Raw genomic sequence first — 19,311 nt, 5'->3', positions numbered from 1 at the left:
TATTATGTTTGAAGTTGAACTTCTGATTATAAAACATTATTGACATACGTTATGTTTGAGGAGCAGCTCATCAGGGTCTCCCCTTTCCATTAGACAGGCTTGGCCCACCCGCAGAGCCTTCTCGAGATCAGCGCGAGACTCCTCGAACCGCCGCATTAGGTTGCAGTTAGTCTCTGCCACCTGCCTCCATTCTAAAGCCTCCTGCATCAGTGCCTGCATTTAGAGCACAATCACTTAGTCTTTCACCTGTTTTGGTGAGGGACAATTTCAAACCAGATCTCTTAAGGTGGTCATATCAGAAGCTATACATTTTCATAATCTTTTGAGATAAAAGTGCTTGATATACTATAACAATATATTGTATCTTTTAGAACTCAAATCATCTCCTGAGTTCAAAAAGAGCATTTAAGAAAACAGGCTGCAAAAACTACTCCTGTATTTTGTACAAATTTGTGACATCACATAGAAGAACAAGGTCCATGCTTACATGTCAGTGATGCCTATTGATTGATTAGAAAATTGGCTTGCCCAGTCACAGTTATAAGGAGAAAGCTGGATAGATGGACCGTTTAATTAAAGACCAGAGAGCGAAATTGAAATCTGACTGTTTTTGTTACAAACATTTTACTAATATTATAATTGGACCTCTAGGAAATCAATTAAATAAACAAGGAACACTGATGCAACACTGATGAGATATTTTTCTCTTATTTCTCAAGTCAAGTCTAATCCCTGCTTACAAATACTGCTCCCAAAAAAATTATTAAGTGTTAAAGTGCAAAAATAAAAATGTAAAAGTGCTAAAAATCTAAAAAGTGCAATAACTACAAGAAACTTCTAATGGTATCAATCATAAGAACATCTGCAAGTCTCAAAGCCAGCATTGTAAATTGGCATTTCCTCTATTTCTCTAGGAACTTTAGTACAGTCTGACCTGTGCTGTGGTCTGAATCTCTGTTACTCTGTTCTGCAGAAGAGATGCATCAAAATTGTGTAGTGATTTCGAACAGCACAACGTCTTCTGAAGGGACAAGTAACTGCGCTCCAAAGCGCACACACAACGCTTACAATTCTGCTGCTGGGTCTGTAGCTCCTGCCATAAATTAATAAAACACAAAAATACACAGAGAGTAAGATTAAAAAACTAGTTAACTCAGATACAGAAAGTTAGTGTTTTAATCCACTGTATCCTAAATGGTCTAATACTCTTTTACTCCCAATTGTCTGTCTGACCTGGCACATTTCCTGGTTGTGTTGCTGTGTGATGATGTGTCCAGCATGCTCTGCTGTCTGATAGAAAGCTAAGATTTGCTTCTCTAGCTCCTCTAACAAAGGAAACAGAGCCTGGCACTCCCTCAGGATTAAAGGACACTTCTCTTTCAGCTGTGAAGATACAAACATAAACACACACATAATGTCATCCTAGACATGGGTCAAATTAGGTGTCCAGACAGACATATAATGGGTCCAAAAGACCACAAATGAGAATGCTTCTAGTTTTCATTACAAATTATATTGTAAGAATAACATAAAATTTGAGAGAAAAGCTGAATTTAAAAAATAATAACATGAATTTCTGAATTTCTTAGTATTTGGAATTTTGCCTTGTTGCTTCAAAGGGGTCATGACATGCCTTTTTATTATTTTAATATATTCCTTAAGGTTAACTTACTGTATAATGTCACTTTTATTTGCACAATAAACAGTCATATATTTGTAAAACACGATGATGTTCCACCCTCATTCTGACCCTCTGTAAGAAACACATGGTTTTGGTGCTGATTCTCCTTTAAGACTTGACAGTAAATGCCCACTGTTATGATTGACTCTGTTCTTGATTGACCTGCCCTCTCCTTGCCACCTCACTGTTCACCTACTACTGGGTGGGCTATGGAAGTGATAAGGTAAATTAGGTGTTGATATGTTATTGTGGAGGCAGTCAAACGCAAATGTCTACAACAGAGTGACATCAAAATATTGAGAAAGTAGTGAACAAGTCGTTTTGGCAGCTTGGATTGGCAGCATGCCCATTTTGCAGTGAGTTTTGAGTTCTGAAACTTACAGTATGCTTTTATACTGTAGTACAATGACCTTTTATATGTCAAATGACTAAGAACGTTTCAGAGCTCAAAACTTCCTCCTCACTGCAAAAAGAGCATTTGTTGAAACCAAGCTGCTAAAACGACTCGTTCTTTTCTACCTCCACATTGTGATGTCACACTGTGGCAGACATTTGCATCTGAACACCTCCAAAACAACACATTAACGGCTACTTTACCTTATCACATTCATTGCCCACCCAGCAGCGGTGAGCAGTGAGATGGCGAGGAGACAGCAGGTCAGTCTAGAGCAGAGAGCCAATCATAACAGTGGGTGCGTACTGTCAAGTCTTAAAGGAGAAGCAGCACCAAAACCGAGCGTTTCTGACAGAGGGTCAGAATGAGGGTGGAAAATGATCATGTTTTACAAATATATGCTTGTTTTGTTTTTTTTGTGCAAAACACTTATTTACATAATAACTGAACCTCAAGGAACATATTAAAATAATAAAAAATCAGTATCTACTGCAACTCTCAATATTACCCAAGAACGTTCTAAAATCAACATGTTCAAGTTGAGGGATGATTAGACAGATGATTAGTGGCAGATTCTTTTTCCAGATATGCAATAATATATTTAATAATTGAGCAAACATGGCCCAAACCTGATGGAGCTGTGTTTCGATTGTTGTTATGGTAGAGAGTGCTTTAGTTCCACCACCATGAACAGAGTCTTTGGCCAGAAGCCGGACAGAGTGAACAGCCACCTTATATTGTGCTTCCACAGAAGGCAGCCTGTGCTTGATGTCCTAAGGTACATGTGAAATTATAATAAAAAAAAGGCTTAGATATAACTAGGAGAACTGACACCAAAAGTCTTCCATTTATAATTTCTGAGTAGCCAGCATTACCTCCCCCCAAAATTATAAACAACACACTTTAAATCCATTAAATGTTTTTGACTTTTTACCTCAACATCCTGCATAAAGGTTTTGACATCCAGCAATGACACTTGCAGTGGTGAGGTGAGTTTACTCATAGAGGTGTCCAGAAACTCTTGTAAGGCTGAGCTGAAGTCCTGGTGCTCCCTCACATTATGAGTATCAGGAAGACGGGCATACTGTGAAGAGAGACACGAGAGTGTACAGTGTATGCACTGCAGGTGAAGGTATTTTAACATCAAAAAAATTACACACAGTGTCATTGATCAACAGTGCCTGTTGGGAATTCACATGGAAACTGTGCAACCATGCTCAATGTTTTAAGTCGTTCTTGACAATAATTCGCCAAACGTACAAATTTAGCATAATCCTCGATGTTTAATGTGGGTCAGTACAGCTCCATCAGTAATTTGCATTTGTTTACCTGTTTGACCTTTAGAAACAGTTCCCTCCATCGTCCATTGAGAAGCAAAAGCTGATGTTTTATATCTCGTGTCACTGTTTCATCACAGGTCTCGATGAGAAAGTTTCCTGCATCATTCATAGCAGCATGCTGGTCCATCCAGTGTTGAAGATTATGAAAAAACTCCTGGGGAGGGATAGAGAGAGAGAGGAGGAGAGTCAACCCGAATGCCTGTTAGTATAAATGTAACCCTGCTCCAGTTATTTTCAGAGGAATGTCTATTTGGATCTCACTCGTTTGGTGTTCTCAGGTTGTCTGAGAGCTCCCCGGGCATCCTCTAGCCAGGCCTGCAATGGGGGCACGCTGCTGTTGTATCTCAGCCAGTTACACTGCACTTCCTCCAGCATGGACCTTACGCTCCGCACCTCCACTGACAGACTCCTCCATTGATCAGACACCTCTCGCAGGAAGAGCTTTACCCCTTCCTCAACTACAAAAGCAAAACACACACAAAGGCAGAGAAGAGAATTAACGTTATAATAACATAATATTCTCATATTGAGAATAATGTACAATATTCACTGAATTAAACATGAAACAATTCAAATAAATTAAACAATAAAACAGTTTTTAAATATCATTTAATGAAAAACTGATAACTTATACCAGTGTTTCTCAACTGGTGTTGCTTTAGGACCCAGATATTTCATTGGACATCAAGTGGCGACCCAACACAATACCAAACGTAACGTTTTTTATGTAGCCTGGGTTTTATTTATTTTACTCTGTATAATATTGTTCTTGGATTTTGAGGATGAGGGCATGTAATGCAAGTTGTCCATATTGGAATCTGCCTAATTTGGCTGACTTCTACCAGATGACAAAAGATATGGTTAGCATTGTCTCCTCCCTTTTTAAAGTTGATAAGCCTATTTATTTTGCTATCCTAACTACTGTATGTAAATTTTTATGGTTAGTTGCATTTTATTTGCATTTAGTACTATTTTTCCCTACTGTCCACTGTCCAGGGACAGTAGATGAAAATTAGCCATTGGCTAAATCTGACACATTTATATAAGTGAGATGTTTGATTAATGTGTATTTTCTATGACAAATAAATAAATAAAAGGAAAAAAAAAAGAAAAATCAGAACAGACATGCAACCTACCAGTTGAAAAATGCATTAATGCATTAAACCACCATGATAAGATGTCATTGGCTTGCTGGAGATCTATTTTGTGATCTTCCAATAACATTTGAGATATAACACAAAGCCCACCGCTGTGTTGAGGTTGCCTTGGGCATGGAGAAAGCAACGTGTTGGCAGTCTACTGCCCAGAGAAACCCAATTAGAATACAGTATATGCACTAATGGACTGGAATTCCCTTTTGAATTCTGTGCCTGGGAAAACCTAATTTACCAGTAGCCCAGGGAGAGAGAAAGGAGCGTAGAGGCAGAGAAAAAAAGCTGAAGAAAAAGAGCAAGAGTGAAACAGAGAGAGAAAAAACGGAGACAACAGGCAGACGCTACAGGCACAGACTGATAGACTACTGAGCCTACAAGGATTAAACTCACAGAGTGTGAAACGAGGTGAAGTAGAGACTATCAAACTGCCCTCTGGACACTGAGATGGTGAAATGTGAAGGATTTGCTCGATAAAAAAGTCAGTGCTTTTATCTGTCCTGCTATGATATTGTTTCTGCATTACAAATATATCTCAGATTTTTAAAACGCATAGCCTAACCTAACAATTCAAGAGATCAGATCTTGCTGTATTTTAAGTAATTGCACAGTGAGATTATCTTAGACTATCTTAGACCAGAATTAATTTCCATGCTTTTAGAAACTGGTTTATTCTGGTTATTTCTGGTGTTGTGCTGGTCAGTGGCGATTTTAGGGGGTGGCCTGTGGTTGCCTGGGCCACCCCTGAAATCTCATTGGCCACCCTGTGGCCACCCCAGAACTGATTGGTAGTTCATCATGTTCATCAACACAAGAAAGAAGAACCAATAGAAACACCTGTCAATCAAAGATGACGTCTCAGGTAATTTGTTGATTTAGAGCCACACTGACCCAGGGTCAGTTTTATATTTCTGACCATTATAGTAGTGGTGGGACTGAAGCTGTGTGAGCTGATCTTTGATCAGTGGGGGGACAGGCAGGTGCCGCAGGTCGCGGGCAGCGGGCGCCAGGTCTGGAGTATAATGGTCGGTCAGAAGCACAAAGCTGACATGAGCTGGCGTCTACCTCCAACTTCCAAAGAGTTGACGACATCAATTTGTGGTAAAAAAGAAAGCTGTTATTTGAGAGGTATGTTCATCTAATCTATCGTTTAATTTATCCCGAATTTCCATGTGAATGTGAAAACATTTTTTCATTGTTACAGTAGCTAGGTTAAAGAGTAAGCTAGACCCTACACCACATTCAGCATGTTATCTTTATATTGACATGAAATATGAAATGCCATGTTTTCTGATTTAATGACGGAGGTGTGTAAAGCGTTTTACAGATGTATATGTTCAATAGCTAAAGTTATATATATGACTAACCTGTGTGTGAAATGGAAGGGTTTGTGCTGTGACTGTACTTTAAATCTTTACATGAGTTATTTATGAGCTCTTTATGTGTGTTATTGGTCAGTCAGACCAATAAAATCTTCAAAGTTTTTATACCTTATTTGACATTTTAAATATGCAGAGGCAGGGCAAATTGTACTTAAATGCCGCAAATTATTTGACTAACTATTTTATTTGGTAATATTCAAAGTAATTGAAGCTATCAGAACATGTGGAAAATAAACCTGAGTAGACACTGTAAATAGAGTTTTGTTTTTTACTGTATTCAGAGCTCAATCTGCAATTTTGGGGTTTCCAGACAGACACCTATAAGCCCTCGTACCCAATTTCACACACTGATTTGTACCCAATTTAACAATATTTCTGCTGGACAGTGCAGTTACAGGTAATAAATGAATGAATAATTGATTGAATGATTGATTGAATTGCGCCTCAATCAGTTATCACCTGTACTTGTATCTTTTTATGATTATTCACTATACCTGATGTTATACGCAGATTAATTCTCTACAATGAGAATAGCTCTTAAAAATGTGTAACTGACTTTTCCTAAACAATTACTGATTTAAAAATGGATGTTATGTTAAAATAACCAGAGATTCCCAGAAACTGTAATAGGTTGAAATAGAACAGGAACAGAAAACTGTCAAATGTCAAAACAACAGTCTGATATTGAATACAAACCATTCAGTGAATGCTAACATGAGTTTAAGAATTCATTTATTCTACATGTGTAGATGTTGAAGCAAAGCAATATGATATTTACACATTTTGATCATGTGCCATTCATAAAGGTTCTCCCGGTATTGCCACCCCAAACTAGGTCTGTGCCCCATCTTGGCCACCCCAGTAAAAATGTCCTGGATACGCCACTGGTGCTTGTCTAGTTAGTGGTTAAAGGGATAGTTCACCCAAAAATATGGTTTCACATTCTTTAAGAAAGTTAAGAAGCCTGGTAGTGACACCAGCATACCAGCATTAGATGAAAACAAAGTTTCTGTGCTATTATCACTACCCTGTAGCAGTCTTATAGATATATGGAGCATACCTGAACTATCTGCATTGATGTAAAGCTCAGCAGCTTGTATGAGAGCTTGGTGGCTGGATTCATATTTCTCAAAGAACTGCTGTCCCTCCACAAATGACTAGAGCAGAGAGTGAATAATGAGGTAAATGAGTAAGTTTAATTGTGCAATCCAAACATCAAATAACAAAGTAGTAAGTATAATTTATGTAACAGATGTTAGGATATGTTAGGCTATGCTGAATTCGATGGCAATGGGCTCACGAATGACAACGGAAGAGCTGAGAGAAGGATTAAAAAAAAATATATATTCAAACAGTGCTGTTCGCTTGTAATCTTACACCATAGCTTTGTAGCAGAAGCTCCATTGACTCCTGTCGGCCATATTTAATGATCCAAGATTTGAGCTTGGACTCGGCAAGTGTCAAAAATGCCAGCATTCGATATTTCTTCTCCCAGAATTCAACTTTACTCAGGTGAACGTGTGAGAAGGCAGATATGTAGTTCAACCTGAGAGCAGTTAAATAAAAAAAAAAGAGTTACTACCTACAGTAGTATCAATTTAAAATCAGGTAGTTTTATACGTTTATTTTGTTTTTGTTTTTGTAGGCCTAAAAGTAAATTTTAAGTTGAATCCATTTATTTATCTTTTGAGATGATCTGTTATGATGTTTACCTCTCTGCCATATCTTGCAGTTGTTCCATGGGAATTGGGACATTATTGACACATCTTTCTCTGTGTAATAACTGCACAGTCTGCTTGTGCCCTTCAAGAAGCCTTAAGATCTCCTGCAAAACCAGAAGCAAAAAAGTGCAAGATCAAGGAGAAAGTTACGGTTTTGCTATTCTTGCTAAGACTCCTTCATCTATTCTCCAACTCTGCTAGCACACATTCATAAAGACAAACACACAAATTGTCATTCTGTTCTACCTGGTCATGTAGACATTTTTCGTGAATGGCTTTGGCGGTCTCATCATGTGCTTGCTGAGGGACCAGCTCCTCTCGTAGGATCTTCTCTGCCTGATGTAGCCACACACCAACCTTACCAAGAGGATCTGGTAAGCCACTATCCAGCTTTAGATGCCAATCCAAAAGCTGCAGCAAGAAAATTAATTGTATGGATTTTCACTCTTCTCCTCATTATGTATCGAAGCATGTCGAAGCATGTGTCATAGTTGTATCTGCACATTAAACTGGAATAAGAGAAATTCCCCATAGGTAAACTTGTGTGTGTATCTTACACTTGCAGACAGTCTCTCCCAGGCCTGTTTGACTACAGCCTGATCTGCAGTCAACTTGCCGTCCTTCTGAGTAGATTGAACGCATGTGTCCACCTGTCTTCTCTGCACCTCATACTGTACACGATAACGCTTGAAGATCTGAGAACAGCAGAGAGACAGTAAGTGAAAGAAAGAGAGAAATACAGGAAATTAAAAGAGAGACTGATATGTTTAATATGTGTTCTGAATATTCAATTAATGCTCAATGTAATGTTAATAGGAGAGTGACAGCAAGATAACACTGTCTGTCTAAAGATTAACAGAGCAAGAGACAAAGAGAGACACGAAAAAGAATAGCAAAAAAATACTATACATACAAAGTCAAATCTCACATTCATGTATTCATGCAATAGTGGTCTGCAATTTACCACTTTCTCTGTACCCATGTGGTCCCTGCTAGTGCTGAGTCTTGTGCATATGTAACACATCCGTGGGTGCTACAGACAGCAACAGACATCAGTTCACTGGTGTGTAGTGCCCATGATTATGACAGCAATGAGAGCTGTCAACTCTAATGAGTATTTCGTTTGTGTGCATGTGAATGCGGGAGTGTGTTGCAAAGTTTTTGTAGCAAACGCTTTGAGCAAATGCTTTTTCTCAGTTTTTCCATTTTGTTTGCATAGATTCTTATGCATTCCGATTGATGATTGACAGATACACCGTTCAGGCTGATGCATTGACCCATAATTGGCCACTGAGCCCACTTGGCTGATTTACGGAAATTATAGCTTTCCCTTGTATCAGTATATACAACGGGGTCCAAAAGTGTGAGATCACTAGTGAAAATGTTTCTAATTTGCATTCTATTGTTCTATGCTTCTATTTATTGACAGCATGCTATCAAGCTGGCATGGATTCTGCAGTCCGCAAGTTTGTGCAAAACTTGATGATTCATGTTATCCTAGCAGGATTTGACATTGTTTCAATGAGCATCTTATATGCTTTAAAGGAAGCAAGGAAATCTGACATTTTGTACAGGGGACTGAACATGGTCAATGTCATAAATCTGCACATAATTAGTGACTTAGAAACAGTGCTGAATCTTAAATATTTCTTATTCAAATTATTGAACAGTTTTAAAAATCCTAAACGTTTCTTTTGTTTTTAAATTTTACAGAATTAAATTGATATCTTGTGTTGAATCTTCAACTGGGATTAGTGTGTTTTAACATTTTAAACCAGATTGGACAGTCTTGACCAACACAAAATAAGTATAATTTTAAAGTTTAGAAACTGTACTTTACAGTGCATGTAGGCATTATGACCAAAACTGAACAAGTGCTTTGAAATTTGCAGACAAATCAGAAGTGTTCCAGTTTGATTGACACTTTTAGACATGAGGGAGGTGGGACATGAGATGTTTTTAGACACTAGGATAAATTATTTTTGTAAAGCTATAACTTTTGACTGATTTGTTGTATCAACACAAAATTTGACTCAGTTACAGGTGATTGGGAACAAAACTAAAACAAAAGTTTTTCAGAGCTACCTTATTTGCACCCTGAGATATATAATGTCAAATAAAAAAAATAAGAAAAAACGTTTTTTTGTTTGTTTCGCAGCAGTTCTTTAGGCTGAGAGTCTCATAATTTATCATAATCTATATCATTAAAGATTTGTATGTTTTCTTTAAAATTATACCAAACAATTGACCCTCTGTGGTTTTTTGTAGAATTATAAGTCTTTCATTTTGGTCATGCCACTGAAAAAGGAAATCTTTAAAAACACCTTCAGAGGGGCCTGGGTAGCTCAGCGAGTAAAGATGCATATGCACTACCACCCCTGGAGTCACAAGTTTGAATCCCAGGGCGTGCTGAGTGACTCCAGCCAGGTCTCCTAAGCAACCAAATTGGCCCGATTGCTAGGGAGGGTAGAGTCCTCATGGTTGCTATAATGTGGTTCGCTCTCAGTGGGGTGTGGGTGAGTTGTGCGTGGATGCCGCGGTGGATGGCTTGAAGCCTCCACACGCTCTATGTTTCCGCGGTAATGTGCTCAACAAGCCACGTGATAAGATGCGCAGGTTGACGGTCTCAGATGCGGAGGCAACTGAGATTCGTCCTCCGCCACCCGGATTGAGGCAGTCACTACGCCACCACGAGGACTTAGAGCACACTGGGTATTAGGCATTGCAAATTGGGGAGAAAAGGGGAGAAAATCCCCCCCCCCCACAAAAAGAATATCTCTCCTCTGTAGGTCCTCACAATGCAAAATGTTTAAGCTCAAAAAAACACATAAAGGCATCTTAAAAGTAATCCATACCCACTCCTATCATATCGCTTCTGAAGACATTGATTTAACCACTGGAGTCATATGGATTACTTTTATGCTGACTTATGTGATTTTTAGAGCTTCAAAATTTTGGCACCCTTTCACTTGCATTGTATGGACCAAAAGTGCTGAGATATTCTTCTAAAAATCTCCATTTGTGTTCTGCTGAAGAAAGAAAGTCAATACACATCCGGTGTGTAAGGTGAGTAAATTATAAGAGAATTTTCATTTTTGGGTGAACCATTCCTTTAAAGGGTTGTTAACGTAGGCACCCTCAGCTCACCTGGTACTGCACACCAAGACTTCCCCCATCCCTCTGAGCTTGAGTACAGTCTCTCTCTAACTGATCAGCCCACGCTTTCAGCTCCCTCAGTGTCTTACGCTGCTCTCGCTAAGAGAAAAAGAGAGAGAGCGATGATTATAGAAATAAGAAAAATGCAAACATTTGCACAGATTTAAAGCCCTTGGGCCACACAAAACTCATCATTTCCTCACTTAAAAGCAATTTAATGCACTTTAAACCCGTGACTTAATACAATTTTGCAGTTCAAACATGCATTACTAATGGCACATTTATAAAGCCAACATAGACTATGTGCCCCTGCTGTTTGCTGCGTTCCTCTTCTCCATTGTGTTAATCTGCCCCAAAACCTCTCTGTAGGGGAGCCAGAAATCAGCTTTATGGGGGAGATACTAATCATGTTATACACGTTTACCCTCCCTATTATGAATTAGGAACAAGAGTGAGAAAGTGAGAGCAGTGTTCAGCTAATTCTAACAAAATTACGCCTATTCTTCCAGAACCCATTTTACATGTTGGCATCCTCAATGAGGCAATGCCTTTGGGTCATCAACATGATGATATCATGACCTTGCCAAATTCTATTGTGTGTTCTTCTCTCCGCCTTCCGCCTCCCAGTAACAAAAACTGTCACAGGCATACAATGCCCTGAAATATTAAAACCTAACTAGTTTAAAAGGAATAGTTCACCCAAAAAATGTGGGTGTTTTTAAAACCTGTATGACTTCTTTCACCCATAGGAAGAATGATTGAGACTGAAAACCATTCTTGTATAGAAAAAAGATGCAATAAAAGTGAATGGTTACAGAGGATTACATTCTGCCTAATATCTCCTTTAGTGTTCTATGTAATAAAAGCAAGTCATACAGGTTTGGAACAACATGATGATGAGTAAATTATGACACAATTAAAATTTTTGGGTGAACTATCTCTTTATATGTATAACAAAGAGGTGAAAACGGTTACAGTTACACAAAAGGTACACAAAAGGTTGCATGACAGAAATAACAGTTTCTACAAAAGCACCAGGTTGTGTCAGGATCAATTCACCGCAACCTGTTTTTGAACCATTCTCTAAAGACCACTGCTAATACTAATCATCAGGCTATCATTATCAATGAAAAACAGGAAAAAGCTAAAGGCCGTTATTGTCATGTAAATGTCACCCAAAGCCCCAGGTCTAATGCAAATGTAATAGTAAAGGTAGTCAAATTATACAGAAGATATCAAGGGCACACAATGTTTTGAATATTAAACCTAATCCACAAAGTATATGCTCTGCTCATGATGAAAAGGGAATATAGTCGATTATATTAGCCTCTGAAAGCAAAATACCTTTGAAAGGGTTTCAAACTACACAGTGCAGTAGCAGCTGGTGGAATTATCATCTGATGGAGCTGTCAAAGCAGGCATAAAGTGTTTTTGTACAAGCCAACGTACCTCTAACATTTCTTCAATGGCTTGAGGAGCAAGATAAAACTTGAGACAAAGAAAAAAGGGATGCACGTAAACAACAAGACATTAGTGGATACAAGAAAAGGAAGAGAATAAAGAAAGAGATATAGTGCAAGAAAATGAAAGTTGACTGAACTCCACAAACAAGACAGTGGTCATTTATAAAACAGAGTCAAGAAACTAGCCATCACAGCATGATACATACAATGAATGGAGAGTTGGTAAAAGTGTGGTTGTAGGATGTGAGAGCTCTACCTCCTCTTGTTGCCGACCAGTTTCTGTCTCATGGGAGTCTGGCTGATGTTTCAGGAACTGTGCCACATATGTCATGATGGACTTCTCATCTGGCTTATCCACATCCACATCTAAATCACGTCAAAGATCAACATTTACAATAAATGTAAAAGTTTCAACTAAAATAAAATGTCTTCTTTTTTCTTTCTGTTTGCCAGTAGGTTTAGCAATGACTTGTATGGTGCCAGAGGAAAGAAAGAAGTTGGTTCTCTTCTCCAACCATGTGTTTCGTATGAGGCCCAAACTAATCAAGGCTGGCACTTACAGTATATGCTCAGTAAACTGAACTCTATTGAAAACTCTATTTCCTGCTCTAAAAGGAATTTTTGGCGTGCATCTGTCATTTCCTTTTTGCTGCACCTCATGTCTCCTGGTTTCTTTATATCTATGCACTGTCGTTTAGCTTTAACACACCATGAAATTACCAACTCAGAATTCAAAAATCTCAATATGCACAATATGTTTTGTGTGATATTTTAGAAATTTTCCCTGCCTGTAATTGCAACTTTAGATAATGCAGGTACGCTGTCTTTATCAATGGAGTAACAATCAATACCTTAAACCTCAGCAGGGTACATGTTTACACTTTCCATACACTTACATGATATTATAAAATCAACCTTAATGGCCCTAAGAGAAAATTTATTAACAGTACAATACTAATAACTATCAGAGAGGGATATAAAGTCTAGATGGTGTGGCATAGGCTCCACTGATGGTTCCCTATACAAAATATGTCCCTTGACTTACCACTTGAGCACTATTTGTTCAGTCAGCTTTACCATGGCTAATAGGCCACTAATTGTTTAAATGTCAAACTTAATTTGTCAGCCTCCTGGTTGAAAGCATGAGGAAGCTCAGATGGTGTCTAGGAGGTCTGAGACTGAACCCCTCTATTAAACATTCATCAATCACATCCTCTGTGAGTGGCATGCTGCTAATTACAATTTAAGAATTTAGCGCTTAGAGCCTCATACAACACAAAATGTACACAGTCCAAAAAATATTAATCACTCTGAATGTGTCCTTTTAGAGACAATGCTTTTACAATATATACAATACATGTGTAGCTGACATGAAATACTTTTGGTTGACATGTCTTGTATTGTGACATGTTATACTCCATCTTAAACTATTTTAAACAGCAGTGTGCTAATTCTTCTATAGTTATAATGTATGCAGCTTTTATGAGCTCATATTATGAGCTCATTATGAGTAGAGAATATTAGAGACTATATACAATTCATTTGTCACACAACAGGACCATTTAACAAGGTCAGTCTAAGGATGCAATCATTTGTGGGGCACTTGTATGTTTAGGGGGGGAGGCAACGTCGATCGTTTTGTCGTCAGTCCCGGTGGTGGAGGGCCCCTTGATCATTTCACTGTCAGTCAGGGTGGGGGCATCTGAAGTTTCTTGGTGGGCCTGAGGCAAACCTAGGGGGGCAATGCCCCCCAAGCCACCCTAAGACCCAGCCATGCCATTTAAAATGAACAAGTAAAGAGTTATTAAAAATGGTGAAAAAAATGGTTACAAGTTACAGCACCTAAAATAAACACTTTCCCTTATACATTCATTTAATTCAAAAATCAGATCACAATCGGATACCACTTGACCCCAAAAAATGCCAGGTGTAAATGCATTGTGAAAGATTGTGATCGGATCACTGAAACCACATTCGAAGGTGGTCAAGGACAGATTCTTACCACATTCAAAGAAGATGTAAATGTAAATGCGTTTTCATTATCCGTATATAACTACGCATGTAATTAAGTAATTAGGTTGTGCTACAGTCATCCATTGTTAAAGTGTGGCGTTGCGGGTTATTGGCTTTTTCTATTTATTCTGCTATTGCAATGTGAAGAACACAACAGATACTGTTGTCTTGCGATCTTGTCACCCTATTTAATGTAAAATATTCCATGAATTATTCCACTAGACTTTTAAACTACTTTCTATCCAATCTCTATCTCATTCTGATCACACTGGGGATGCATTGGAATGCAAGGTGTAAATGCAATTTAGCTAATGAATATTCAGATACTATCCGGACATAAAACACATTAATGTATGGTGTAAAGGGAGCCTCTGTATGCATAAAATTCCTAGTCATGAATTGGAATGAATATTTCTTAAGTACTACATACACCCTAGTTAAAATAATTTCTGTATGATTGGCATCACCTTCAGGGTCAAGAAGCCTTGGAATACCCATTTCTCTCTCTGCCAAGGAGAAAGCCTCCTCTAGATTATCCAGGTTGGGTCTCCTCCAAACACGCTCCATATTAACCAGGTGGGGTCGCAAAGCAAAGATGACAGCATGAAAAGCCACCCCTGTTCGCCAGCTCGGGCCGAAGTCCTTCACATCCAGACCCAATCTCCTGTTAACATGTGTTAATGTGTACATACAGAATAAAGTTATACCCTTAGGGAAACAGGATTACAAGAGAAATTAACAATATATGCATTCCCATTACAATTCTTACTTTGTTGCTGTGGTCTGCACCCACTTGAGCAGGGCTCTCTTAGCCCCACTCTGGAAAGAAAGGCGGGGCTTGCGCTTGACAGGTGGGCTGCTGGTCTCGGTGCTGTTGGAGCTGTCCACTGAAGAGTTGCTGCTAGACTGAGGCTGCAGGGCTGGTAGATGACTAGTTAACTCCTCTATCTGAGCAGGACATTTGAAAATGTTAGTATTTTGCTGTATAGCTACTTTTTTTTTTTTAAATTACGTAAACTTTAGGTTACTCTCGTAACCCATATACTCTGATTACAAGAGTGAGGTATCTCACTATGGAAATCGCTTTGGGCATCAACACATCTGTCATTTGACAGACCAGTCACAGCAGTGATAAGGGAGTCCCACCTCCCTCATATAAGTCACTGCCATAGGTTACTTCCTCATTCTCTGCATATCTATTCTCCGTGCAACTGCAAGGAGGGAAATGTGTTGAGATACCTCACTCCTGTTATTAGAGAACCGGAGTTATGTGTGTAACCTAAAGTTCTCTTTCTAACATTCATTCGGTATCTCACTAAAGGATTAGGATATCCAACTTCCATATTGCAGATATGCTGTCCAAAGCAGATCTGTCAACCGACATGTCCAATATACCAGAAACCCAATCAAATTCTCAAAGAATGGATGGGATAAACAAAGAACACACTTGTGCTTTCACTGTGTTGTTGTGAAAATAAGCGGGTGTTGACACATCATATTCAAGTCAATTTGCACATGACATATCAATAAGGCTGTGAGATCCTTGAAGTTCCTGAAGAAAACACAAGATGTCTGAAAGTGAACATAAAAATGGAACAATGTGTCTGTCAAATTTAGCCTCTCACAGTCCAGGCCCAAAGAGCCGCATGAGTGGGGGGGGGGTTGCCGGGTTGAAATATTTCCACCTGTGCTTGTGGGAGGAGCCAGGGCTGGCTGTACAAGAGTTGCATTATCTCTTCCAGCCACAGTTTCCCCGGCTAGTTTCGGGGCGATCAGTATAACTGAGAGACCGTATTTGCTTACTCTTCTTAGAGTTGGAATGATTAGACTCAGACTGTGCGTTTGAGGTTCCGATGGGGACATAAGCACTGTGCTGCTTTCCAGTGCTGAAACTCTCATTTGCAGTAGTCACAACATAGTGACTGACACCATCGAGTTCATCAATCCCAGTAGGCGCAGATACAGCCTGAAGGTGACTTGTGCCCCTCTCTTAAAAAGGGACAACAACTGAGAATTGATCTGATACACCCCACTGACAGAAATGTATGATAGAGATCATATATATTATTTACTGTGAGGGCATCAGACAGCTCTTTACCTCATTTATTTTTAAACCCAGGCTCTCCAAGTGCAATACCAGGTTTAGGAACTGTCAAACATTCGTAGGCTACACCCAGAGTCAAATCTCAGGTGTTTTATGTGTGATGGATAAATGCCTTTGTGGAAATGTGTCCTTCAGATCAACTGACTTAAACCTGCTCTGAGATGGATAAATTGAAAGAGTGTTCGGATACTAAGCATTTTTAAATGGTATTTTCTTAGGTGTTTGTTGAGGTTCCACAAATCGGAGACCTCTCCCTCTCTTGGGGATGACGAGTAAACCCTGATTGCTGTCCTCCAGTGGCACGACCAGTAATGCTCTTTTGCCCAGCAAAAAGGCTATTTCTTCCTCCAAAATCCAAGCTAACATTAACACACAGTTGAAATGAGGTGGTTTGACAGTGAATTGCAGCTGATAACCCCATTCTATAATGATTAGAAACCAGAGATGAACTGCAGATGTGTGCCAGCCCTCTGCATGAGCTGGGTATTGGACAGGTTTTTGTGGGTTTTTGTGTTTATTTTTACACATTACTGTGCCCTCGTCCCACTGCCTGGATGCACACAGAAGTGTTGTTCTGACTCCAGGGGTGGAGAGGGTTCTAATCCCAGACTACCCACCACTGAGAACAGAATGCGCCAGCTGAGAGGCTCGAGCAGTGAACTTTCGGGGGAAGGCGTGTTTTTAAACATCCTTTTATTCTCAAGTCGAACTGCTGCCACATTTTGGACACTGTAGCCCTGAAAAGGGCTTTCCACTGGGGCATCTAGGCAGTCTGTCTTCTCCCTCTCAGACAGGCCAGATAGACCCAGCCTAAGAGCCCATTCACCCACCACAGTGAGTCCCAGCACTGGACTGCCCCTCTCGATGTGCACAGGTTGAGATCCGCGATTAAGCAGATCTCTTCCCACAACGCCGTGTCCGGCACCCCCCCGCATCAATTTGCCTCCCAATCTCCTCCATCAGGTTAGCATGATATGCTGTGAGGAGCGAGGTCGAGTTAAGGGCCCTTACGGCCAAGGCTAAAGGTCTGTAATGATTTCCATAGTGAGATCCCAAATTATTGCTAGAAAGAGAACCTAAAGAAATTATTTTGGAAGAATGGTTGAATTCATAATGAAAATATACCTGGAAATATAAGATGATGGTCCATATCAACCCCAGCACAATAGATGGTCTGCCATCTACCACATCTGTTGTGTTGATGTTAACTAGTTTGATCTGTCAAGCAGTCAGCATATTGTATGTAACTTTCAGAACACTCATATTGCTAGCACTGTATTATTATTATTATTTTATCAAATTCACAGCTACATTTCGAGTGATCCTGATTCAAACAGTGATAGTGTCAATCACAGACATTATAGAAAGTCACATAAAAGGTCAAACTCACTGGAGATCCTCTGTAGGCTGACTGAAATTTTGACAAAACAAAAGAGAGAGAAAGAAAGAGAGAAGAAGGATAGAGGTGAAGCAGGCTATGACTGAATGAGTGTGATTCCCACCAACTGAAGGACAGGTGATAAGGCCTTTTGAGACAACACAAAACCCATCAGTCACTGTGTGCATTGCACACACACATACCAAGGCATATACATTAATAACCAGCCACACATACAGTACAAGACACAGTGTTGGAGAGTAACTAAATAAAAAGTGAAGCTACTAACCTTTTTTTTATTTTTTTATTTTTATTTTTTCCCCTTTTTTCTCCCAATTTGGAATGCCCAATTCCCAATGTGTTTTTAAGTCATCATGGTCACGTAGTGATTCGCCTCAGTCTGGGTGGCAGAGGACAAAACCCAGCTGCCTCTGTGTCTGAGAACGTCAACCCATGCATCTTATCACGTGGCTTGTTGAGCACGTCGCCACGGAGACATAGCATGTGTGGAGGCTTCACGCCACCCACCACGGCATCCACACTCAACTCACCACGCGCCCCACCGAGAACAAACCACATTACTGCAACCACGAGGAGGTTACCCCATGTGACTCTACCCTCCCTAGCAACTGGGCCAATTTGGTTGCTTAGGAGACCTGGCTGGAGTCACTCAGCACACCCAGGGATTCGAACTAGCGAACTCCAGGGGTGGTAGCCAGCGTCTTTACCACTGAGCTACCCAGGCTACTAACTTAACATTTTTCATAAGCACCAAGGCACACACATTAACAACCAGTCACACATACTGTACAAGACAACATACTGTTTTTGGGAGTAACTAAAGTACCTGTAGAGACGCTACCAACTTGGCTTCATTTTCAGTATCTGTGAAGCTTCCTGAAATATTTTTATTCCACAAGCAGCTTTATAGCTAAACGGACAGAAGCAATTATCCAATGCGCTCTCGTGAATCATTTTGTGAATAACCCCCCCAAACACACACACACACACACACACACACACACACACACACACACACACACACTAGCTTCTAGCGTCAATATTATTCACTACTTTTTTTTTAAAGAGTAGCTTTAAATAATGAGTAGCTTGTAGTTTTACAAGCTACAGTTTCAAAGTAGCTTCCCCAACACTGCAAGACAGCACACAGGGGGATACATAAATGACAAGCTTGCATATTTAAATTCACATCTTATTTTTGCTCATGCACAATAAAACATGCTCAATCAAAACAGCCATTTACCTAAAACACTGTGAGCAGACAGACAATTGATGAAAAAGCAGTTTAATACAAATACATAATTCAAAACTGTTCTCTACTCTGGTTTCTCCCACTGTGCTCCATGGGGAAAGGAGCGAAATGAGACAGGGATGACAGAGATAAGATGGTGAAAGAACCAGAGAGACTGTAGCTTCAGCTCCTCGAGAGATCAGATGTGCAAGCAGACAGACCACCTCAGGAGTGGGAAGCTTAACTTAGCTTTATTCACTGACAGGGTGTATAGTT

The 19,311-nt window shown here is 39.6% G+C and overlaps 1 protein-coding gene across 1 annotated transcript in view; it reads right to left on the bottom strand.

Moving 5' to 3' along the window:
• The window catches only part of LOC127409952 (nesprin-1-like), a 195,613-nt gene that overhangs the window by 158,387 nt on the left and 17,915 nt on the right, over positions 1–19,311 (bottom strand). Inside the window, exons 5-21 of the mRNA XM_051644943.1 lie at positions 17,531–17,623; positions 15,071–15,249; positions 14,769–14,965; positions 12,545–12,654; positions 10,817–10,924; positions 8,227–8,364; positions 7,916–8,080; positions 7,661–7,773; positions 7,326–7,494; positions 7,009–7,105; positions 3,677–3,873; positions 3,405–3,569; positions 3,010–3,159; positions 2,705–2,848; positions 1,234–1,383; positions 935–1,093; positions 49–213 (exon numbers count right to left, since the gene is read on the bottom strand). Coding sequence (XP_051500903.1) covers positions 49–213; positions 935–1,093; positions 1,234–1,383; positions 2,705–2,848; positions 3,010–3,159; positions 3,405–3,569; positions 3,677–3,873; positions 7,009–7,105; positions 7,326–7,494; positions 7,661–7,773; positions 7,916–8,080; positions 8,227–8,364; positions 10,817–10,924; positions 12,545–12,654; positions 14,769–14,965; positions 15,071–15,249; positions 17,531–17,623 — 2,499 coding nt within the window. The remainder of the gene's footprint in view (positions 1–48; positions 214–934; positions 1,094–1,233; positions 1,384–2,704; positions 2,849–3,009; positions 3,160–3,404; positions 3,570–3,676; positions 3,874–7,008; positions 7,106–7,325; positions 7,495–7,660; positions 7,774–7,915; positions 8,081–8,226; positions 8,365–10,816; positions 10,925–12,544; positions 12,655–14,768; positions 14,966–15,070; positions 15,250–17,530; positions 17,624–19,311) is intronic.

The sequence above is a fragment of the Myxocyprinus asiaticus genome, chromosome 19, assembly GCF_019703515.2.
Source record: "Myxocyprinus asiaticus isolate MX2 ecotype Aquarium Trade chromosome 19, UBuf_Myxa_2, whole genome shotgun sequence".
Lineage (NCBI taxonomy): Eukaryota > Metazoa > Chordata > Actinopteri > Cypriniformes > Catostomidae > Myxocyprinus > Myxocyprinus asiaticus.
The sequence above is the reverse complement of the archived record's forward strand: the minus strand, read 5'-3'. Positions and strand labels throughout refer to the sequence as shown.